Source organism: Larus michahellis, chromosome 1, assembly GCF_964199755.1.
Source record: "Larus michahellis chromosome 1, bLarMic1.1, whole genome shotgun sequence".
Taxonomy (NCBI): Eukaryota; Metazoa; Chordata; class Aves; order Charadriiformes; family Laridae; genus Larus; species Larus michahellis.
In genome coordinates, this window is record NC_133896.1 from 94,999,784 (window position 1) to 95,024,536 (window position 24,753).

General features: G+C 46.0%; 1 protein-coding gene across 1 annotated transcript in view; it reads left to right on the forward strand.

The window, feature by feature from the left end:
- ARHGAP31 (Rho GTPase activating protein 31) overlaps positions 1 to 24,319 on the forward strand; it is a 59,275-nt gene extending 34,956 nt beyond the window's left edge. The window contains exons 2-12 of the mRNA XM_074594269.1: positions 1,826 to 1,928; positions 2,423 to 2,567; positions 7,325 to 7,407; positions 8,048 to 8,155; positions 9,846 to 9,991; positions 11,752 to 11,950; positions 13,642 to 13,766; positions 16,159 to 16,218; positions 16,897 to 17,523; positions 17,885 to 18,198; positions 19,082 to 24,319. Of these exons, the coding sequence (XP_074450370.1) occupies positions 1,826 to 1,928; positions 2,423 to 2,567; positions 7,325 to 7,407; positions 8,048 to 8,155; positions 9,846 to 9,991; positions 11,752 to 11,950; positions 13,642 to 13,766; positions 16,159 to 16,218; positions 16,897 to 17,523; positions 17,885 to 18,198; positions 19,082 to 21,544 (4,373 nt within the window). The 3' untranslated portion in view covers positions 21,545 to 24,319. The remainder of the gene's footprint in view (positions 1 to 1,825; positions 1,929 to 2,422; positions 2,568 to 7,324; positions 7,408 to 8,047; positions 8,156 to 9,845; positions 9,992 to 11,751; positions 11,951 to 13,641; positions 13,767 to 16,158; positions 16,219 to 16,896; positions 17,524 to 17,884; positions 18,199 to 19,081) is intronic.
- The last annotated feature ends 434 nt before the right edge of the window (positions 24,320 to 24,753 follow it).

The window sequence follows — 24,753 nt, forward strand, 5'->3', positions numbered from 1 at the left end:
TGACTCTGTAGACTTCACCTGTTCTCTTGGTGATTTCATGGTTTCCCATGAACGTTGTTGTTGTAGTAGGCTAGGGCTCCTGCCAGAAGCTGAGCTGTTAGTCTTAACCCAACAACTTGAGGATCTTAAAAACCAGTCCAAGGGCTTTAAATGAGACACATCATGACTAATGCGCCTGCATGATTAGTCTCTGCTGAAAAAAACATGAAGTCAAATTTTCCCTGTTGTTTTGGAGAGGCTCCTTTAATTTAAGGAGAATTAGTCTGTTTGGATCATTCAGACCATTCCAAGTAACACACTTTGTGTATTCCTGCATTTGGGTTAGCCAAAAGAGAAGAGGAGGGACACACAAGATGGATCTCTTAGGGACATGGTTTAGAAGTGGCTTTTGTCAGGGTAGGTTAAAGGTTGGACTCGATGATCTTAAAGGTCCTTTTCAACCTCAGCAATTCTATGATTCTATGATTCTTTACCATCCTCAGTAAGAGCTGGGAGGCAGAAGGGTAGCACTTCCCTGACCAACTGGGCTCAGTAATAGGCTGTTACTGAGGAAGGCACCAGCTTGGGAGCCCTCCTCACCAGAGCCTGTGCCCTGGGCTGCTTGGCAGAGGCAAGTTCACCCATGAGCTGGCTCTGGCCTCAGTGGCACCAGTGAGAAATACAATAATGTACCATCTGGTTTTTGTTCAGTCTGTCCTTGGAGTGCTGTATTTGGATGCCACCTGATGAAGCACATGTTAATATGTCATTATGGTCCTGAACTTTGAGCAGAAGTAGTCAGGGAAGGTCCAGCCAGAGGCATTATCTCTGTGGTGTCGCAAAGATGCAGTCATTGCTATGCCTTGCTTTCCAGACAAATGTATGTCTTGGTCTGTTTTCTTCGATACGGCTTTCCGAATGTGCAGTGCAGCAGAGTCAGCATTACAGCGGGGAAGTTTAACTTCTGCATTTACTGACTTTTGGGCTTATGGCTGTGTGGAGCATTGCGTTAAATACACAGTAGTTTCTAGCACCTAATAAGGAAGGGCTCTCTTACTGTTATTGTTATAGCTAGGGTTGTTATAGTAGTGGGGACAGGGAGGCTTGGTCTGACCAAGAGGATGAGGGTTTCCTATACCTATATAATGGGGAAAAAATAAACATAGGCTTTGGGTCCAGGTCTGGATGTAAATGTTGTGCCTCAGGCTCCTCTTGGCTTTAAGTCTGGTTAAGTCTTTGGCTGGTTATGTTGATGGAGTTCTTTTGAAGACAATGTCAGATTTTGTCAGTATGCAGATCTAGTCAATATTTGAACTTTACACTCCCTCTGTGGGGGTTTATGATCACTAAACTGTGGGTATGTAGGCTTATATGGAAGTGCAAATGCTTCTCTGATTTTTATCCAAGCCAATCAGACCTTTTTGGCACAATTCAGTGAGGCTGGATCTCTGTCTTGGGGAGGGGGGAGGTTCCCAGGACCTCATGCCTTACCTCATGCTTTCAATTAGAATGAAATTACTTCTTTTTGTGGAAAGAAAAGAAAAAGGGAGAGAGAGAAACCCTTCCTTTCTTCCCACAGTGTTTCTGTGACTTCAGGGTCTATCACTGTCATACGTCAATGAGTGTGGCATGGCACAACCATAGCATATCCTCACTTTGCAAACTGGCTACAGCCATTTTATGGTGTTTGTTTTCAGCTTGCCCTGTGTTTCTCCCATTGCTATACCTTTCCCTGCATCTGCAGAGAGCCTCTGCTGTTGTTTCATGAAACTATCTCCTCTGAGGTGACTTGTGGAAGTTCTTGGTGTGTATTCATTGGGCATCTTGCCTTGCTTTCCCCTCCTAGTCCCTTACGTGCTGAAGAGCTGTGCAGAATTCATTGAGACTCATGGCATTGTGGATGGGATCTACCGCCTCTCAGGAGTGACATCCAACATACAAAAGCTGAGGTAAGGGCAATCTGTCTGAGTGCCAGAGGGATTCGGTCACATTGCTGGTACCTTTTCACTGTTAGTCCCTCAGGCATAGACTGGGGTCACCAGAGCTCTACACTGATGCAGAAGATAAACTGCCTCTGAAGCTCTTAACAGGGAAATAGAACATTTCATGTTTCTTCCATGACAAAGAAAAAAATTATCTCCCTCTGCCTCTATTAATGGGAAAGGCCTGGAAGGTCTCAGCACAAATGCTGAGTTGTTCTCTCTCAAGACAAAGCAATGTCTTTATATCAGTTTGGGGTCCGCTCATGGGACTATGTTAAGGAAACCAGAGACTAGTTGAAACCTTGCAGCCTGATCCCAGGAGACAACCTGGGCCAGGCTGCAGAGACATCTCTCCTTTCCGGTTTGTTTTTTCTTCTAGCTGTGAAAGAGTACTTAGGGTGGAGTACTGGGATGCTACAGTTCTTATTCGCCTACATTGTTATGTTTCCATATTGTTTCAGACAAGAGTTTGTTTCTGACCAATGCCCGGATCTGACAAGGGAAGTTTACCTCCAGGACATCCACTGTGTGGGGTCGCTCTGCAAGCTGTACTTCAGGGAACTGCCCAACCCTCTCCTCACTTATGAGCTCTACAAGAAATTCACGGTGAGACCCTTCGCTATTCCCGTTCCTCTCCAGCAGTGTGGATGTGCTGCGTGTTCCTCCATGACAGCTGTTTGGGATTCACTCCAATGTCTTGTCTTCTGGTGCATCTATCTGTATAAACACTTCTCAGTGTTCTTCCCTTCTTGTCTTGTGCTGGCTCTCTTTCCCTGTCCTTGTTTCTTTCCCCTGTTTCATGTTTGTTTCTCTCAGTTTCTCTGCTGTTTCCTCCCCTTCATCTTGCTCATTTTTTCACCGTGTTGCTTCCCTGCTGTTATTCTTTCTCCCCACAGTGCACCTCCTCCCAGAGGTACTAATTCTCTTTCTTTTCCTCATTACTGTCCATCACTGAGAGTCTTCTGGGTCACCTGGGGCTTACGATCATAATCACAAGGGTGCAGTTTCCTCCTCCCTGTTCCTCCGACAGTCCCTGACACCTGCACAAACTGATTGCTCAGCCCATGTGTAAAGCACCAACTTTTCTGCCTCTGTAGCATTTTTCACACAGTTTGTCAGAGTGCAAATGATGACACAGGTTATGCCAGCTGTGGCGTATCTAGTCCATCATGATCATGTCATAAATACAAATGGCAGAGGGAAGTGGCAGCTGGCCAAGCAGAAATCTTTAACCTTGTTTAAAGAGATTATAATTCAAAGAGTAGTAACTCGATTCTGCAAAACATGCATAGATTATACACGGATAGAGTTGGAGCCTAGGAGCAGACTGCAGGGGAGCAGAAAAATAAGACCACAAAGCCTGAATTTTTAGGAGAGTTGGCTAATTTTGATGACAGATAATATTTTATTAAAAAGTGGCACAGCAAGCTATGCTTGTTGTTAAGGTTGCCTGCTTCTTACCACTCTAAGTCCACTTTCAGTTGCTTATGACTCCAAGAAATATAAATCAAATCATTCAGGCTGAATTTTTTTGTGCCAGAGGTGTGCATTTTCAGCTAAAAGAAATCACCAACTTGGGTGGGGGGATAGGAAAGATTGTTTTCTCAGTGTTAGAAACATCCGTCCTTTGTTAAGAATTTCTGTCATCCTACTCTTTCCCGTTTGCTGGGAGGTGGAGGGGACAGACATCACCAAACATGTCAGATGTTGCAGAGAAGAAGTTTTGCAAAATCATGTCCTAATGAAATGGGAAGTGGCAAACAACTTTAGCTTCAGGTGTTACTGCCTGCATTGCCTCTATCCCGAATCAAGCACTTCCAAGTGGTGCCGCTATGGCACAGGAGGCACTGAGAGCAATCCTCGGTATCCACGCAAGAAGATGCCATTCTCCAAAGATTCCTTGTTGCCTGCTATGGGAAGAGGCAGGCACATCTATGCAAGGGAGCTTGCCGTAGGGCAAAGCCCGATGGGACCAGCCAAGCAGCAACCTGCTTTAAGAAGTCAGGTAGCTGTTAGAGACTACAACTGAGCTGGGGAACACAGGGTGGGAATTGGCTCCCTGTGCTGCCTGACAGATATGCAATAGTGTTAGGTGTCTTGCTGTTTCGATGCCAAGTTTTAAGTAAGATTGGTCTGTGTTTCAAGGTGATGTATAGTCAAATCTTCAGCCGAAATTCTGAGCACATTTGAAAAATTGACCTGTACCCTCAGGATATAAGGATCCTGAGGATATAGGATAGGATCTCTAAACTAGAGACAGTCAGGATGAATAGGATCTTGAAAATACAGGGTATTATTCAACCATTCACAGTAACTGATGAGTCTCATTCTTGTTGAAGCTATTTGGCTGGTGTCTTTCTGGCTATCACTACTGATTTATGAAAGAAAAACGCTCTAAAGGAAACATGAGGATTTAGATGGAAACTTTTTTTAGGAAAGAATGTTTGCTGAAAAGTGCAGTTTTGAGATGATGACTTGCAGATTTTTGGTAGATAGATTTGGTAAATAGTTTTATTCAAAAACAAAAGGGAAAACATTTCTGTAACTGTCTAAATGTTTCTCTTACAAATACTTTCTAAAGGAAATGTTTCAACATTAAATCAACACATCTAACTCTTAAATAAAACGTCTTTCGGAAAAGGGTTAAACAGCCTCAAATTTAAATGATAATTTCTTTCACTTACGGTTGAGTGTGATGTTTTGGTCAACCTCAAACAATTGTTTTTTAAAATCCTGTGCCAGATCCCCAAAATGTTATCACTTTGGATTGACCTAAAAGGGATTTTTTTTAATCTCTGGGTTTTTAGTTTGCCCACTCAGCCACAAGATCCATTATTCGCGTAAGTCTACTCAGTGGGGATTTATAATGGGTAACCCAGCTGACAGGAAGCACAGTCAGATACCAGGAGGAAAGAAAGAAAAAAGACCAATTCCCCAAGGAGAAGAAAAACTGCTAGAAGCGTGTGTATGCGTGGGGTGTCTGGACAGGGAACGATGGCAGCTGTGCCTCGGCAGAAGAGCGCTGGTAGGAGTAAAGGATGCATGCTAATCCCAGCCTGACTCAGTCGGAGCTGTCTCTGAGATGGGATAGGCTCCACTTTGAGTCAGCAGAGTGATTCAGACATTTGTGGCTAAGGAAAGTAAAATTCTTAATGACTAGGGAGGGGTTGGCCTTTTGGTCATCGCTATGTCAAGTTCATGGATGTAACATCCCAGTCATGACCTCACCGGCTATCAACTTTTGCAAAACGATGTCCTCTCATGCTCCCCAGGTTGCGATCTTGTATTCTAGTGGTGGATACTTGTTTCACAGCATAGGTAGGTTGACTCTGCTTGGCTTGTTCTAGCTTGGACATAGAGGGACTGAGTACTCCCTCAGAGCAAATCAGCTGTAAGAAGTCAAGTCTACCTTCTCTCTCCAATCTCTATTCCACTTTTTAAACAGGGCTTATGAATTGTGCACTCCTAGAATCACCAGTGGAGTAAAAAAAATCGTAAATGACATAAATTCATACCATGATTAACAGACACATAATAAATGGAGTTATTCGTTCTTGAATTCTGAATTCTGCTGCTGTATTCCTGAATTTTGAAGGGGGCATCAGATTTCAAAGGCACAACACTTTTGGGTCATAAATGTGTCTCAGAGGTTCGAACGGGTCATGACCTCAGAGAAGCTGGTATTCACTTGCTGTCTAAGCATGAAGTCTTTGAGATCTGGAAGTTAAATATGGAAATGAGAATCAGGTCTGGGAGAGAAAATACCGTGTACAATCTAGTTGAAATCTAATGTTTCATATGGACCACTTAAAGTTTATATTTCTCTCCATCTCCATCTTTGTACAAGGCCATTCAACTGGAAACCTTGTATGAATATCACAAGAGTTCTTATACATAGGATTTCTGGGATGATGGTAATAGGCTTTTTTTTAAAAAAGAAAAAAGGGGCTGGTGGTAATAGGTGCTTTTTTTTTTAAAAAAAAACAAAAGGAGCTTTAGTTATGGGTATAAAGTACTAGGAGTTAACCTAACTTGAATTTCGGCAAAAACAAGTGCATCCACATGTCATGTACACCAAACTAGTGACCTCACTTGTTTTTCTTTGCTATCACACCAATGAGAAGTTCAAACTAGAGGGCATAGATCTCAATTCCCAGTGTTAGGGAATAAAACATGATTCATATTCATCTCTGGCCTTGAAACTGGCAATGTTTGGTTTGCTGTTGGTTCTACATGAGAAGTGTTCTGCTTGGAAAAGGACAGTGACCAGAACAGAGATGGCAGCATCAGCAGTGTGGATGTTGTAGTGACTGCTACAAGAAGATGCTTCTCTGGTTGTGGCTGGTAATTTCAGGTTCATAACGTATAAGCGACGGGTGGTTTGGGACGGGTTATTTCCTTCCTTTCCTTTCCTAGCAGTGCTGACGTCTGTCCGTAGGCAAAGCTTCTGCTGGCAGTGTGGGTCCCAGCATCTTTCTTTGAACTCGATCCAAACTCCAGTGGCAGTAGGGTAGGCAGGAGGTTCCCAGACAGTCATGCATTGTTTGAACTCGCTGGTGGTTTGTCCTCCCCCAGCACAAATATTGAAAGGGAATAGCTGAACAGATGAATACCAATGCAGTAAACTCCTAGGAATGCAGACAAAAGCTTATCGTGGCTCTCTAAGCTCTTGGCCATAGAGACTTGCTCCAGACCAATTGTACACCCTTAATTCTGTCTAACCTAGTCTAACCCTGAGTATAAGAATTTATTAATCTACCTGGACAGTGATTTTGCTAAGGCTTCTCCCATCATAAAAGATGCAAACTCATACAAACCATCCCTATAGCTATCTTTATATATAGATGGGCAAAATATTGCTTATATTGAAGAATATGAAACATGTATATCCAAGCTGTTTTCATAAGACAGGGCTTGAAAGACCTGCTTTATTTTTAACACAGGTTGGTTTTTTTAGGAGGGTGGTGTTACTATTTTTCTTTTTTTCCATTATTTTCACTTCTCTCTTTCCCGCTCTTTCTATTCCACCTCTCACTGCCCAAGTTAAAAAAGGGAAAAAGAACAAACAAAAAAATGAAAATAATACATAACTCTTAAATGAAGGTCTCAGTCCTTAAACGCCCCTCTCCCCAAGACATCGACCACCCTGTCCCAATCTGTGGGGAGGATGTACTGAGACATGAAATAATAGCGCAGCAAATCTCTGTGGCTTTGGGAACACAAAGCAACTTCTACCAATAGCTCTGTAAGGTAACAAGAGAGCATTCCCTCTGAGACAGGCTGTCTCATGTGACCCTCCTTATCCCTCTTCCTTTTCCCCTGAGTCCGTTGCCAGGGCAGACTGTTTCCTTTTATCTCCACAGGAAGCAGTATCACGCTTCCCTGAGGACGAGCAGTTGGCACGAATTCAAAATGTCATCCAGGAGCTCCCACCGTCGCATTACAGGTGAGAACATGTCCACTGAGGTACTGAGGAACAGTGTGGTGATCCTCATCATCAGGGAATATTGCCTGAAACAACACTGGAGTTAATTTCCAGGAGTCAGTTCCCAAAAGCTGACTCACCATTTCCAAATCTGACAACAATTTGTCTGGCATTTAAATATCATTGAACAAACTGTTGTTAGAGATTGAACAAGCCCTCCTTGCCACACTCTATCATCCTCCCTCCTCGGGTGTGATCCCCATGACACCCTTGGCCAGTGTCTTGGCTGTGGTGGTGAGAAGATGATCTGCTGGAGGTCCTTGAGCAAGAACTAAGCCCTCAGCCTTTGCAGCACCCCACTCCCTCTCCCATCCATCTGCTACCTTCTTCGCACCCATCAAACTAAGGATTGTTCGGTCCGTGCCTCATCCTTGGCCACCCAAGAGCACAGTTGTTCAGATGTTCACTGCCATCCCATGTAAATGCTGGTGCTGGTGCTGTAAACCCCCCATCCTATGGGGCCTGTTGTGCCATTGCAGACACTGCCTTCCTTGAACAGGGGACAGCTGTGAGGTCAGGGCTGGGTCTGAGCTGTGCTGTCTCAGTGGGTGGGCATCGGTCACTTGACACTTTTTTCTCTCTTCATATGAAACCACTACAGAACGCTGGAATACCTGATCAAGCACCTGACTCACTTGGCCTCCTTCAGCAACATGACCAACATGCACACCAGAAACCTGGCCTTGGTGTGGGCCCCCAATCTCCTCAGGTACAGTAGAGAGTCCTCTCATCCAGAGCATCATTCTGACCTCCAAGGGGAGTGCCAGCACCCGAGCCTGGAGACCCATCCCTTGAGGGAAATGCAGAGATAGGGAAAAGCAGAACACCTAAAGGGAACAGTAGGTCAGAGCAAACAGCTTTTAAAAGGAGAAAGAATTCTTCCAGGTTGAATAATCTGAGGTCTTGCTGCCAGCATCCAAGAAAGCTTGTGGTTTGGTGTGTTTTTTATATAAAAAAGCTGTATTTGCAAGTTGAGCACATTGATTTAAAAATGAGGAGTTAGCTCATCACTGTGGAACGGAAATGACATTTCTGACAGTGCCAGTACTTCAGCAGTGGGGCGATGAGAGACAGCAAGGCGTGGGTGGGAGGGCAACAGGGCAATAATACTACAGGCCTCACATAAGTGAGATGAGCTTTGTGGGCTTAAGATGGCAGCTAGTGTCAGATCTCAAGACCACCAGCAAGTTTGTCATGTTTGCTATGGCTGGCACTCTGCTGGGAAGAGGCCTGGATAAGATGCAGGCAGAGGTTTGGCTGATTGATACATTGTAGAGCTAAGCAGAACAAGAAAAAATAGTATCTGGAAAAAAAAAAAAAAATTTGTGTCTTGTTGAAATTCCCTTCCCTGACCATCCCGTACCCATGTATTGAGAGGAATGAACTACGCAGGGAGAGTCCAGGACTGCAGCTGGGCAGGAGAAGGGTGCTGGCTGAGCTGGGAGGTAGCCCTGGGCTGGCAGAGGACAGGAGGGAGAGACATTGGCTAGAGAGGTACAGGCCTGAAAAGCATTCTCTAAAGAGTTATCTCACCCTTTTAAATCACAAAACAGGCAGAGCAGGTTCTGAAAATGAATCAAATGTTGACTTTATTGTATATCACAAAGTGGACCTGTACTGCTGAGACATTTTCATTCTAGCATCTGTCCTTGTCAAAAATGAATTCTGTTTCCTTTTGCAATCTTTCATAAGTCCAAGTCCAAAGGAGCAAGCAATGCAACTGCAGCCTCCTTACAGGGTTATCCTCTTGGCAATGCCCCAAGCTATTATCTGACACACCAGTCATTAACTTTACAAAGGATCCATTGCCCAGAGATAATTTCTTCAGCAACACTTTGGCATGTCAAGATAAGGAATGTTTCTTTGCTGAGAGCAAGAGTGAGAATGTGGGAGTGGGGGGGGGCGCAGAGAAGAGACTACTGGGGCACACAACAAAGCATTGAAAAAATTGGCATGGGGAAGACCTGAGCAGGGTTCTAAGGGATTTCACTGAGAGATGATTGAAGCATTGAGTAGGGATCAGGAAGCAGTGTTTGAAGGCTCCTGCATTGTCTTTCCAGCCCAACTTTGAAATAGCTAAAAGAGGAGCACAGAGGGAGAAGAGTGGAGTTGGAGAGACACAGTTTTGTCTACTGCTGAAGAATGTAAAAGGGAAGTATGGAAAATAACACAGGCATGAAAAAAAAGCAGCAGAGGCGACAGAGAAAACAGGGCAAATAATTTTTAAAAGAGTGAAAAGGCAGAGAGGTTGAGGGTCCGTGAGGGAATGAGAGCAAGAGGTGCAGCAAGAGTGAGGAAACCACCCCTGTTCCCAGTCTTGCAGGAAGAAAGCTGCTCTCTCCTTCCCAGGGTCTCTGTGTTGCAATGCTGGCTACTAGTATACACCTTTCTTGATGCAGGTCAAAGGAGATTGAGGCGGTTGGCTGCAATGGGGATGCAGCTTTCCTGGAGGTGCGAGTGCAGCAGTTGGTGATTGAGTTCATCCTGAATCACGTGGATCAGATCTTCAACAACAACAGAAAAGCCAGCTGTGCAGAGAACATTGGTAACAACCTCCCTGAACCACTCTAAATGTCACTTGCCATGTACTCCAGCTCTAACTGTATCCCCTTCCACTAATATTTCAAGCACATCAACCCTTACTGTGCTCGCAGACTGCCCCCAACACACCTTGAGCCCAGTCCCTCATTGTTCTTGAAGGGTTCATCCGCATCTTCAAAATTTTGTTTTTGAATACTAGTCTCCTTCAGTGCACTGCCAGGTTGCCCTATGGCTCTTCATTTGCATGATCTCACTTGACTTAACCCTTTCTGCAAAAGACCACCTGATTGCTTCTCAATCCTGGTCTAAGCTTTCTCTCTAAGCCCATCAGCCACAGTCCCAATTCTTCTCTCAGGCTCCCCCAATTGTAATTCTTCACACCGATGACACCTACCCTGCAGCCACCCTATCCACCCAAGTCAGAAGCCACACTCCTAAGATAAAATTTAAGCTTGTGTTCTAAAAACTTGTGTCTTGTACTTCGGGACATTTTATAAATGGAGATTTTTTTTTTTTTTTCTTTCTGGGACATCAGCAATCTTGGGAAATGCTGATTTTTGTTATTTAGTGACAGGTTTGTTGTCAAAATGCTTTTAAGCCTGGGAAGTGAGAGGGCACGGATCCACTGTGACCTCACATAATTTCAGAAATATGCATCATTCTGTTTTACACACTAGGAAGACTTGTAATACCTGCAGAAGTGAGAGAGTAACCTTTCTGCTTTCCAGCCCTGTGTCAGTTCGTCCCATCCACCTTTCCCTTAACATGTGGCATTCCCTACTAGTCCTTGGAGTCCACAGTTCCAGTATGGTCCCTGCTCGACCTGTAGCATCCCTGCTCTACTGCTGCAGGTGCTGTTCCTGTGCTCTTGTTTATGCCCTGGCAGAAAGCACAGAATGAGGAACTGCACCTGTACTGCCATTAGCATTGCAGCAAAACACTGACTAGTAAATTACAAGGCTTCTGGTTGTATTCTAGGTCACTGGCCCAAAAATGGCCCAAGTGCTGAACACCACTGGCCTTTAAAAGCTGTGTGGAGTTGGGAGAAAATCATTCTGATGGTTCCAGTTAATTTCTTAGTGAGAAAGTGGCCCTTCAACTTGTACCCTGCTTCAGCAGTAGGGCTAAGTACTGAGCGGACTCCAGAGACTACACTTCCTTCATGCACCTTGAGGTGGTCTGTTTAGGACAGGCCTATTGGTGGGGTGGCATATGGGAAGTTGGTTTTGTCACTGCCCATATAAACAGAGACCTTCAGTTCCCAGGGCTGTCAGTCACTCTGCTTTCCATAGCCTCGAAATGCATTAGGAAGGTAAAGTAATGCTGGTTTTCAGAACAGCATCCCTCCTGGAATAAGACAAGGAGAAAGATGTGAAAGTGAGAGAAAGAATTAGGCACCAGGTTTAGACTGGGGACTGAACTGCTCCAAAATTTCGGGAGGGAGGGAGGGAAGGAGGGAGGAGAAAGGGGAATGTATGAATCCTGGTGGTTTTCAGAGATGCCTCTTTCACACCAAAATGTCTACAGCAGGGGCAGCAAGTCTGTGCAACACAGCCTTTGGCTGGCGAGTGTGGCCCCTGCTGGGAATACACTCAGATGTTTAAGGTTGCTGGGGAGATGGAAGACTTATCTGACAAAAAGCCTTTCTCCCGGCACGTGCTGCTGCTTTCCCCCCTCCGCGGGAGCCGTTACAGTCAAATAAAGACATGAAGCTCTTGCTCTCATCCCTCCTCACCCCAGGCTGGAATCTATTTTGCTTTTCAGAGAGCGCATCGGTTGTGAAGAGTCTGACCCTCCCCTCGGCCTCCCTGCCAATGAAACTGGTGAGCCTGGAAGAAGCGCAGGCACGGAGTCTGTCGGCCTCCCACCCTGCTCGTAAGGAGAGGAGAGAGAACAGCTTGCCTGAAATTGTCCCTGTAACTGGGTCCCTCTTCCACACAGTTGTTGACCTCCCTGACAGCAAGTAAGTGCTAAGAGGAGTATAAAGTGCAAACAAAAAAGTGCAGACTCCCCAGCATGATTAGGAATGAGACTTTTGTTAGTGTGATACCACCACACCTGCACACATGATCCCCCGAGACAAAATTGTGTTCCCTTCTCAAAAGAGGCACAGCTGCTCCTGAGAAGCATTACAGTTGCTGGGTTCATAGCTCCATTAGTCCTCATCCCTCCATAAGGGCAGAACCTCACAGCCCTGCAGGAAGAATTAATTTTTTGCATCCTTGGGTCAGCTCAGGATTTGGCTAAAGGTGGGCTGAGCATGCAGCAGGTCTGGACACAGCTCTCCTATGAGTTCCACCTGCTGGTGGCCAGACCATGGTGCGCCTGGTGACATTGACCTGCTCAGGTTCGTTCTCCAGCTTGCTCTGCACTCACAGCCAAGTAATAAGCTGAATTTTCACTCCTGGCTTGGAGTTTTTATTTACATATTTTATTTACATAGTGGCACCTATACCATCTGTGCGTACACCAGGAGAAGAGTCCTATTTCAGCTGAGGTTGCTGCAGTTGTTGGCAGTGCTGCCCAGCATAAGTATTTATCTATTGGTCTATCTATCTGTTAATATATGGCCACTCTACTGCCTGGTTCTGAGAGTTTATAGCCTCTGCAGCAGGAGGCTCATTAATCTACTGACCCATAAGGCACCGTAGCAAAGACATTTCTTCACACTTGATATATTAAAGCAAAAATGAGCTATCTAACAGAATACTGGCAAGAGGATAACCAGCTTAAGACAAAAGGATGTATCACCCCTCTAGAGTGCCTTTTCCTCTATCACTTGAAGAGAACAGTCCTATCCCCAAGATATTAATCCTCTTTGTAGGACTGATTTGTGCTCTTCTGAATACTGATCTGAAAGAAAAGTGGAACAATGGGGGTAGAAAGCCCATTTTGGAGAGCAAGATAGGGAGATAAGAGGTTCTTGCTCTGGAAGAGGGGAGCTTGAAGGAGGAGTCAGAATGGGTATATGAAGGAACTGAAACAGAGCTTCATTCAGTAATACGCACAGAAGACAACTGGCTTCCAGAGTAGCAGCTTCTTTCTCTTTAAAGCTGGGATTTCCAAAGAGACACAGGGAACTGGTATCCCACTTCCTCTGACATTTACCAGAAATTGATCTAATTGCCTTAATCCTCCTCCTTTTGGTTAGTACATTACAAAAGCATATGATCCTGTAACACCTATGATTAAATTCATGTTGGCTTGGGAAGTATTAGTAGCTAGTTTGTATTAAAAGATCCTTTTATTTTTGCAAATTCATAAAACTTAGAAGACACGAGGACTTTAAAGTGAGGACACAAGGACAATTTTTCTTTACTGTGCTGCAAGATAGTTCTAGCCTCGGAAACCTCTCCTTTCTGGAGACAGGCATGGCTGATCGCTTAGTCAATCACAGTTGCTGTAGCATGATGCCAAAGCCAGCTATCTGAAGAGTTCGCTTAGGTGTCTTTCCATCCATGACACTGTTAAATCAGCAATACAGATAAATCACTCATAGAAAAGCAAGAGTTGGTTGTGTAGCTATGCCTTGGATGCCTTAGAATTGAAAGAGGTGTGAGAAGAAAAGCAGGAAAGTGTGGAGGGGAAAGAGTTCAATTAAGAAGACAAAAGTCTCTGGAGTTTGGTAACCTTCTGAGCCCTTTTTCCTTCCAGGAGAAAATTATCTACCAAGTCCAAGAAATGGAAGTCGATATTTAACTTGGGCCGTTCTGGCTCAGAATCAAAGTCTAAACTGAGTCGAAATGGGAGTGTCTTCGTAAGGGCACAGAAGCTCTCTGGTAAGAACACACTTTTCAGTTAAGTATTTCTCTCTTCAGCTTTCTCCTGGGATGTTGATAGCATGGGGCTACCTGTATCCACATGACATTAATACCATTAGACTTGAGATAGTGTAATGGGGTCGTGTTGCCTTGTTTCATGGACACCTCATTTTCACGTAATAGTGAAAAGCACCCTTTCAGGAGGATACGGCAAACAGCTACAGCAAATACTCAATTTTGGTATGTGATTAACAGGCTGCCATTGCCCATCTGTCAAGCTTGGGAACTAGAAAATGCTATGTAGGTTTGGATTAATCCACTCTTCCAGTGCAGCCAGCCTCTGTCTCCTAATGTTCCTTACATGGCACTGGGTGAATGGCTGTCCTTATACTAAAGGGCATTAAAGAACCAACTGTGTTGAGTGTCTGAGAAAAACAAGGCGCCAGGAGTTCGTATGGCTTCTGGCTCTCAGTGCTTTAAGGGATGCTATTACTTTTGCAGAATTTACAAGAGAGAAGTTGTCTTTTCTCCTGGCTATAATCCCAAGTTTTAGCCCCTCCTGAGCTGCAATCTCTTCAACGCTCTGCTTCATAGGAAATCACACGGCAGTGCCAATTCCCAGTGTTCAGAAATGATGACTCAAGTTCTAAAAATCATGAAGTTGACCAAAAAGTCATCACAATTTGTAAAAGAAACCATACCCTTTATAATCTGAGTTCAAAAAGAAGTGTTTCAGGTTTATATGTCCTAGATTTTTTTAGTATTTCCAAGACAAGAAATTTACTTTCTAAAAAGATAAAGGTGAGATTTTTTTTAGATCATCTCGTGACTCCAGGAGCTGGTGTTTGGAGGAGCACTACCAAACATTGCAAGACTTAAAACAAAATAGGTAATATTGGCAACATTACCTACCACCACATTTGAGAGGCTGTATTTGGATCAGAAGTGAGCGTGAAGCCAAATGCTGGATCCAGCTCCTTTTGGACCCCTGCCTTCTCCCATGTTTTGCATGTACAGATGGCCTTGCATAGGGTGCCCGTGGCAGACCTCGAAATAGCTCTCCATCCTATTTTCATCACGGGATCACCTTCTCACTTTGATAAGGAATACTCTGTCCCAAAATAGTGCTAACCCAAGGATGCCCAGGAATGACTGGAGCCCACTGGTTGTGGGGGCTGAGTCTTGTTCCAAGCACAGTATTGAGTGACAGGAGGCTGTACATTTTCACCAGCAGGACACAAAAATGCACAACCGTGTGCAGAGATTTAGGCACTGAAGCAGTGATTTTGAGAAGCAGTGCTTTAGCACTGCCATGTCGTATTTTTGTGTACTCTCTGCTTACAGCCTAATGTGAGGAAACAGATGAACTTGCTGTTGAAACTCAGCACATGCTTTAACACAGTTTGTGTCCATGTACACAAGTCTGCAAGTCACATAAAACGCGAGCTCCACAGCTTGAATTCTGTTCCTCTGGGGAAGCGGAGCCAGTGCTCAAGACATCATGCCATGTGAACGTAAAGGGTAGCCAGGACTCCATATAAATGCAAAAAGTAGCTAGTTTCTCCTACACTCATGTGAAACTCAGTCCTAGAAGCCGTAATTATATAAACAAATGAAGTCCAACAAGCCTGCTCATTTTCTGCCTTACCTACTTTGTGCAACATTGTAAACAGCAAACTTTCCTCCCAGACATTTTCCAGAGCTCCATGGACCCTTTCTGGGCTGCCAGAGACTAACTTGTCTTCCTCGCCAGCTACATTCCACCCATCTCCCCTTTTCAGACCAGTAACAGCAACAACAGCTTCCAAAACCTCTCAGGAAGAGACCTGTAGAGTGTCTGGTGACAAATGGCAGCTTGTTTCTGGACAAGCAAGTCCAGCAAGGATGATCAGGAAAATAAGTTGCTTACTGGCCTTATAAATTTCCCGGAATGCTTGCTGGAGGCAGGGCATGCTCATGCCAACAAAGAGCCTGGGAGTGCAACGTAAAAATAACCTCACATTTGCTATCAGGAATGAGAGGTGAGAAGGCATTTATGTCAGTTCAGTTAAAAAGTCCTCAGAACCAAATAGCCTGACTTGATTGGGGAGGTTCAGTGGTACATAACAGCTTTGGGGATGCTTAACTGCTTCGCAGTGGAGATGGTGTTGACTGGCTGGGTTAAGTATAGCTCTCCACATGTCCGGCAGGTGCAAAGCTGTTGTTAGCGCTAGCAGATCCCCAGCTGTGTGGACAAGTGTTGTGGGTAATAAGCCACATGGTGTGGATACAGAGGGGGAATGCTTGGAAATGGAAAATAACTTTGATGTCTGTCTGGCACGCCCATCTATATGTAGCCATTGGTCTTTATGGGCTGAAAGCTGGAAAGCTGCAGGATTTAAAGCCTGTTTCTAAAACTCGTTTTCCACAGAAAAAGCAACAATTCGGCCCGCGAAGAGCATGGACTCACTGTGTTCCTTGCCAGTAGAAGGTGAGACATCAACAGCTTATACTATAAGGGTGAAGGACTGCACCTCTGCATTCTCAGCTTTCCCCCGTTCCTGCGTGGATGCAGTGATCTGTTTCTTTGCCTTACTGACCGTATTGTGTACCTTTGTATGCTGGTACCATGGCTGCTGACATGTGCCTCCACCTTTGTGTGCATGCATTTTTAAGCCTTTTCTGTGACTTTCATGTTGGTGCACGTACCTGAGAGTTACTTCTGTGCCTAGCTGTGTCTTTATTAGCAGTGAGATTGCTTCAGTTTCATTCTTGGTTATTCTGGGCACAAAATTCTCAGTATAAAAGTATAAAGCAGTGAAAAGTTCTTGCAATAAACCAACAAAGCCTGGAGCTATGATCTTTGTGGGCAATGCATGCTAGCCCTAGACTTGGCTGCATGTGATTGAGAGGGGCCTCTAATAAAAGTCTTAGGTGATTTCCACTGGAGAGGATCCTATCCAGCCCTGCCTGCCAAGATTGAAGGAGGCCCCAGGGCTAGAGCCTGAAAGGTGTTCAGTGCCTGCTTGTCCCCATCCCTCTGGGGAAACATGGCTGTTCACCAGGGCAGGACCTATCCTTAGAGGGACCAAGGAGGGCTCCTCACAGAGGAAGGTTACTTGCTAGTGTTTCACTTCCCACTGACTCCCTTGTATCTTCTCTTGTCCAGGGGAGGATGAGAAGAGCAGATTCAAACGGGCAGTGACTACTGGAGGGTTTTTTGTCCCAGTGATGAAGATACGGACAGGAGGCACAGGCAGCTCATATGACCTCAGCAAGGAGAATGAGTGGGAGCGGGAAGGATCTGGCATGGGGGCCAAAGGATGCTCAGAGATGAGTGGGGAGAAAGGTCCTCCCCGGACACCGCAGGCAAAGTCACCCCCTGAGCAGCTGAAGGTCTTCCGGGCAGCAGAAGATGCTGAAAACGAGCAGACTTCACCCAAAGGCGGCCGCATGTTCTACACTTCTGAAACAGCCACGAAGTCAGGCTTCCCAAGCAGCCTCTTTCCCTTGGAGGCCTCTCCCCGTCACCAGAGGAAAGCCCTGAACATCTCAGAGCCCTTTGCGGTCTCTGTACCCCTCCGGGTATCCGCAGTCATCAGCACCAACAGCACCCCCTGCCGTGTGCCTGCCAAGGAGAAGCTTTCCCTCTCCAGCCTGGAGGAGTTGTCTTCCCTGGTGGCTGAGAGCACGAGCCCCTCTGCCCAGGAAGCAGGGACCCATACGAGGACAGAGCAGGTGCCGGATCGGAAGGAGAAACAGACAGGGCCCACCCTGCCAGTGACAGCATCTAGAGGTAAAAGTGTGTTAAGGAAGGTGATGTGGAGCCTCTGTCGGGCTACTGGAGGTGGTCTGCAGCTCAGTGGCGTGGAGGTTGCTCCAGCCTGCTCTTGTCTTGTGGCAGGAAAGAGACCAAACTGTGGCAGGAAAGAGACCAAGCTGTAGCAGGGTGGGTGTTGACGGCAGCAGGTCAGGTTGGTGCTTGTTGTAGTAATGACACTGGGGAGGTGGGTGGCCTCCCAGCAGTGTCCTGTTGTGCCCGGAGGGAGCTCTTTAGCTTTGTTAGTTGGCATTGGGTTGAAAAAGCACCGCTTTGTCTCAGGGCACATGTTTTCAGTCACAAGTAGTTACATCGTTCATTTGTGTTTCTGATCCAGGCTCTCACCCTGAGGAGCTGGTGGCAGCCAAGAAACCCGAGTTCTTAGAAACTCCACAGCCAGCAGCAGAAAATCAGGAGACTTTATGTGTGCAGAGCAGCAGCACAAGCAGCACCAACAGCCCCCAGCAGTCCTCAGAGCAAAGTCCCACTTTGGAACAAACACCAGCCTCTGAGGTTCATACAGGGCCACTCCCGGCAGACAAGGCAGAGCAAGGACAGCTCAAGACGAAGGATGTCTCCTCAGAAAGCAGCTGTGTCCAGCAGGAAATCGAGATGGATAAGGCAGAAGAACGGTCGCCTTTAAGAGATGTGGTAAGGAAGAAGGCATGAGAAAAAAGATGGGGGACAATGTCATGGTGGTGACTGGGAGGCTTGTTTAAGTTTCATTGTGTGTCTGTAGTCATGAAAACAGTCTATGACCCAGGTCAAGAACTGATCATGTACTGATTTCACTCCTGCCACGTGACCAAAGTGGTGATTTACCTTTACACAACTGCCTACTGTCCTGTCTTAGACTTCTTTTCTAGTAACTATACGATTGCAGTCAGAACAATTTGTCTGCTCTGAGACTCTCCAGATGTGAGACTGTCCGGATGTCTGACCATTTTGACCCATGGTCTCTGAATTCCCCTTCTATTTTTACTGTCCCATTTGTCCTGGGCAGCCTGAACAGTCCTTTTTTCTTCCATTATCTACACACTATTTTTTTTATTTATTATTATTTTTGCCTCTGCTATATTTCTAGCAGAGATTTTTCACCAAGTTTCTTACAGTGATACTCATCTCTGGACAGCTATTTAAAGATTTGTTGGCATAGCTTCTTGAATAGATTATTCATTCCAGCTTGTGTGCGATGTGGGAATGCAAATCCTCTGTCAAGTCCAAGCGAGCACTGAATGGGAAGAGCTGAGAAACAGGCTGAGACATTCCAGCTACTCATTCACTTCACTCTTTCAGTACATCTGTCCAGGACTCATTTTGGCTGCACCTCCGATCTTCTCCTCCATAAACTCACTTGTTTATCGATGTATTTTCTTCCCTGGACTGGTAGCAGTTAGCATGTGTGTATTTCTGTACCCATGAGCGTCCTTGTCCAGGAGCTCGTCTATTCTGTAAGGGCTGTTTGAGGAAAATGGAGGGTTATTTGCTTGGAAGTTGTGAGCTGCCAGGTCATGGCATTTCTTCTGTTTTTCAGACCGAGGAGGACCCTGCAAACACCGTTCTAGAACCGCTGTGGCCAGAGATACAGCAGGAACTGAAAATTATCGAATCTGAAGAGGAGCTCTTGCTCCTGCCAGCAGCTGTCCCCAAGATGGGCCTAATTACTGAATCCTCTCCTTCAGTACAAACAGATAGTTTTTCCTCTGGCCCAGAGCAGAGTCCAGCACTGTCTGAGCAGAGATCTGCAAGCAGAACACCACAGACAACAACTCAGGTGCCTTTATTGGGTGCCACTGGCATGGAACGACAGGACAGCCTCCACAACTGCCAGTCTGATGTGGCTGCACAGCAGAGCTGTGCATCAGCCCTACCCAAAGTGGGTACTCTTTCAACTGGCACAGCCGCTCCAAAGAACCATCACCCAGTTGTGAAGGACAGCAGGAGTGAATGTCTCACTCCTTCCCTGGACTGGAAGCTTCACAGACAATCAGAATTTAATGAGGTTGCCCCAAGTGATGAGTTTTCTTGTTCCAAAGGACAGTTGGGGAGAGAAAAAGATAGCATTCACCAGCTGCAGAAGGAAAAGGATGGTCTTACCAGAGTCCAGACTCAGAGGGAGAAGCCTGAGATAATGACTGCTGATGAAAGGGACACATTCTCCTCCAAGGCACTGAGTGGAGCTGGAATCCAGGAGCTGAAGGAGGGCAATGCTGTTAGCAGAATCCAAGATGCTGGTGACCAGGATGACGAGGACACCTGGACAGATAATGTCCAGAGCTTAGAACTTGTGGAGCCATGGGAGGATCACCAGTGGGTTACAAGCCCGCTCCATTCCCCTACCTTTAAGGACATTCAGGAGAAGATGATACAGGAGTTTCAGCCACAGAGACAGAGAGCAGAGACAGGCCTTTCTCTTAGACCACGGTTCAGTCGCAGCCTTTCCCTGGACAGTAAAGACACAGTGATGAGTCTGTGGACTATCCCATTCTCTTTCATAGATGCCACGGACCAGCAGCAACCATGCAGTGACATTCTGCCAGTGACTTGTGAGCTACCGAAAACACAACCCATCTCCCCCTCTAGTTCAGGCAAAGCGAAGCAAGATGAGAATGGCACAAGGTCTCCAGAAGAACCTTTGAAACCTGAGGAGCTGAGGTACCCCCTCAGCAGGGAGGAAGCACCAGCTGAGAAAGAAAGACCATCCAGAATCCCTGTTTCAGGGCCAGAGGAGAAGAAAGTGGATGTAAGCAATGAAAACCCTTGGAGCTCAAAGCCTGAGCTGCCTTTACCATACCAAAATAGCCCAGGCAGTTCTTCACAGGTGAAGAGCACAAAGGAGGAGTTATCCATATCTCAGGATGCTGCCCTGGGAGGAGAGACAGTTACCAAAGCATTGTTCTCTGCCACTGAGTCACGGCTGAGTAATAAAGATGAAGAAACACCTCGCAAAGGGAAGACTAGGCCATCATCCCTCAACTTGGATTCACTCCTTCCAGCCCCAGATTTCTTCACATTCGAGAGCCTGTCCATGCCCTCTGCCCCTGGGAATCGCCTGCGTGGGCAGAAGGAAGTAAAAACCAGTGATTCTGTTCCATCCCTTCCGACTGCCTGCCCTGCTGCCAGTAAAGGCATTCCCTGGGGGTCTCATTTCAATGCCCACGGGGATCTAGACTTGGATTACCTGGCAGTGGCCCATGCCACCACTGGCCGCCGTAACTCTGCCCCTGTCAGCGTGTCGGCAGTCAGGACCTCCTTCATGATTAAGATGTGCCAGGCTAGAGCGGTGCCTGTTATACCGCCCAAGATTCAGTACACCCAGATTCCCCAACCCCTGCAGGCTCAGAACACTGCTCCGCAGTCCGAGAAGAAGGAAGCAGAAGCCAAGCAGGCCATCAGGCAGAATCAACGGGTTGCATGGAGCCACCTAGAGGCTCCCAAGAGCCCACTGACAGAGAAGAAAGCCAAAGCAGAGAAAGAAAACAGTGACCCAGCTCAAAAGGACTCAGCCTGTCCTTGGCACAGCAGCCTTGGCTCTCCACTGGAGCCATCTCAGTCTAGTCATCACCCCACTCTGGATGCCCCTGTTCTGCGCCGAAAGCGCACCTCTGAGGGGGAGACAGCTGGAGATAACCCGCAGTCCTCAAAGATGGAGAGGCCATCAGGGTTCTCCAAGCCTTCCTATAGATCTAGGCCTGGAAGACCCCAGAGTCTGATTCTCTTCAGTCCCCCTTTCCCCATTATGGACCATCCCTCCTCTTCAGCAGACTCGAGGGTGTTGTTATCACCCATAAGGAGCCCCACTCAGACCACGTCTTCGAGCCCCATTTGTAGTGATCTGTCTGAGACTTCGTGGACAACTCCTGAGGGGGTGACACTGCGGAACAAAATGACCATCCCCAAGAATGGCCAGAGGCTGGAGACCTCTACTAGCTGCTTTTACCAGCCCCAGAGGCGCTCTGTGATTCTGGATGGACGAAGCGGGAGGCAGATTGAGTAACAACTGCTTCTCTTATTCCTTTTCTGTGGTGGATGGGATGGTAGTGTCCAAGACCAACTCTCTTGCCATTTCGCTGTTGTTATAACTATTTTGTGCAAGATGGACCCAAATCCTTTATGGTTTCCTGCAAAGCATTTTGCTACGGAGAGTCATAGTCTTTTTGTCTTGCTTTTCCTTCCCTTTCTCACCCCTGCCTAGTCCCTCACTCTGCTTTTTTTTTGTAAGCTAGTCCCAGGGAATTTGCATTTCCTCATACTTATTGCCTAACAAGCCCTGTGAAAGTCTCATCCCCCTGATGGAAAAAAAGGAAAAATAAATCTTGGTATAATTAGAAAATAGGGCTGGGAGAAAACACTGTTCCAAAGCACTGCAGCCCAGGGTGCAGGGGCGCAATATCTGCTGAGGAGGTAAGTCCAGATGTTTGGGACCTCCTTCCATTGTTTCCCAGCCACCAGTGAAGGACCGTGCCTATCCATCTCTGTTGTCTGATTTTGACAGTGTAAATAAACAGTGCAGGAGGCTGGGGATAGCTGAAGAGGAAGGTGAAGCTGGCATGAGCATGTCACACAGGGTGTGAGACACCCAAGGATGTTCCAGTGACAAACGTAAAACCTGAAGGCGCTGCCTCCAGCTCTGTCCTTGCATCAAAGATGTGCTCTTTACAGCATGTGCAAAGGGTGGAATGAAAGTAGCTGGACAGGAGACGCCTAGTTGTTCTTTTAATCTTACAAATCCTGCTCATGAGTTTTGTTGTGTTCAGCCGCACCTTCCTTGGGCAGTCAAGATCCGTGTGGTTGGGGAATGAGTGTGCAGTGTTTTGTCCAGTGGTAGAGACTTCTCAGGCTGGTATCAATGAAATCAAAGATATGGTCATAACAAAGGCCGGTATCAACTAATTTCATCATTGCTTAAAGACAGATGACACCTCTGCAGCTATCTCCAGCTGTGTTCCATGCTGTCAACAGCAGAGAAAAGCAAGAGGATCTTCTGATCTGCATGTCCTTGGGCTATTGCTCTCTTGCACCCCGACTGACATATCTTTGACCCTTGGTCTTTCGTTGCCACTGTGTGGCATGTCCCCAGGTGCTTCTTCTTCCTTTAAACTTCCTCTCCTTGTGATTTTACACTGTTTCTTTGAGAGCGTGGCTGGTTGTCACCTCTCTGTCCCTCAGTGCTTTAAGACTGATTAAGAGTATGGTAAAGAGGATGATTTGTGGGACTGCAGAACAGATCATGAATGATATCCTGAGAGGGGGATTTGAAGTGAATTAAACTCTCTCCTGAAGGGCCATTATTGTTACAGACAAATACACGTTCATATAAGCAACAGCTGCCGTGGGAATAGAATTAAAGCTTTCTTTATAAAGCTTCTAACTCTATGTTCACCGCAGGCTCATCTATTGCCTGGTGACCGTGGGCGATTGCAAAGTCAGGTACAGCCTGTGCTGTCTCTGCAATTTAAGTGTCACTAGTGACTACGGAGGAAACAGGAACACAGGTGTTGCTGCCAGCACTGAGACTGTCCCAGTAATGGTCCATCATTCATGGAGATGTCTGAGTCTGTAGGCCCTCAGATGGGTATTATGGGCTATAGTTTAAGCAGTAAATGAGCATCTGGTAGGAAGTGCCGGAGCCACCACAATGAGCATCAGTCAGAATTTCCCAATGGTTGTATGTTTAGGGCTTTTTTTCTGAAGTACTGTCATTTTCAAGTTGTTAGCAAACTCAGCCCATGAGCTCCTGGTCTGTACTGGATGTGTCACTTAATTAGTGTCCAGAGCCTGTACAGCGCTTTCTCTTCACACTTTGATTGCTAAAGGGGAGAGATTCCAGGGTACTTTTGAGAAGTTCTGAGCCCACAAATGCAAGGCATATGTCTTCAGCAGAATTTTCTCCTGCCGTACCCAAGGGGAGTGTGAAAAAACAAGAGGGACACCAGTTGGAGTCTTTGATCCTCCCCACTGTACTCCTCATTTGTGCATAGCACCACATAAGAGAAAGCACAGCAGAGAACTAAGTCCGTGCTGTCAGTTTTATTGAGGGAGAATATTAAACCAGATGAGAGCCTGGAGTTCTTGTTCAGGTCCATGTTCTCCCACAGATGTCAGCCTATGCTTTACCTGGGCAAGCCGTGGACAGCACGTCCAATATGCAGCTTCATGACAACTGTATTATTCTCCTCCCAGACCGTAAGATGCCTGTGCAGCCTCCTATTAGAACTAGCAAATTGCCAGTCCTCCATGCTCCTCCTAGTTAGCACAGCTCTGTGCTGTGTTCACATGGCACCTGAATGCCCTTTTTACTGCCTCATGGGAAAGCTTTTAATGGCAAATGACTTGCGAAGGTGCGATACAAGGTATTGTAAGGTATTGGTAAGGCTTTGGAGAAAGTAAAAGTTGTGGAAATGATGCCCAGGTTTTTTTGGCGTCAACAAAATAGTTTACTTTGGGCAGGGATTTATATTCTCTCCGTTCCTAGAAGTTTTGACTGCCAAGGCATCTGGAATGGAGCCAGCGAAGCTCACAAAGTAATATATCAAAAGAAAAAAGAAAATGTGATGAAACCTTGGCACCTTTAAACCGTTCTCTTTTTTTCCCCTCCTTATTCTCATATCAGATGATCTATGAACAAGAAATGAGGTCTGGCAATTTGTATATAATACACTGTCTCAACTCTTAACAGCATTCCAGTAAGTAATAGCGCTTTTGGCATAAGTGGTGAAACTCCTGCAAGAAAACATTACTAGAAATCTTTACTTAATATTAAAGATCAGCCTCGACTAAAATGTGTATCCAGACTATACTTTTAAAAGATGCTTCAGAATTTGAACTCGGATCCAGATCCTGGATTTTATTTAAGCAGAGATTCTGTAATGACCTCTCTATTCTGTAGATCGATCTCATCTCTATCTACAATTTCATCTCCAGCCTTCAGATGAGGTATCAAACTTCTAGGAGCGTAACCAAGTGGACTTAATGCAGGCACATCACTATAGCTGTGTGGTCACAAGTGGGCTTGTATCAAGACTGCTGAGATAAAGCCCCAGATCCTGCAGAGCTGAGAATACTTGTTTAGTTGCAAAGTGCACCATTGCACAAGTGTCACCATACCCAACCCCAGGCTTAGACTTCTGCAGAGTTTGTAATGCTTACTGATGGATCCATCTTGATACTGGTAGCTGCAGTCATCTGCAAGGACCAGAGCTTGGT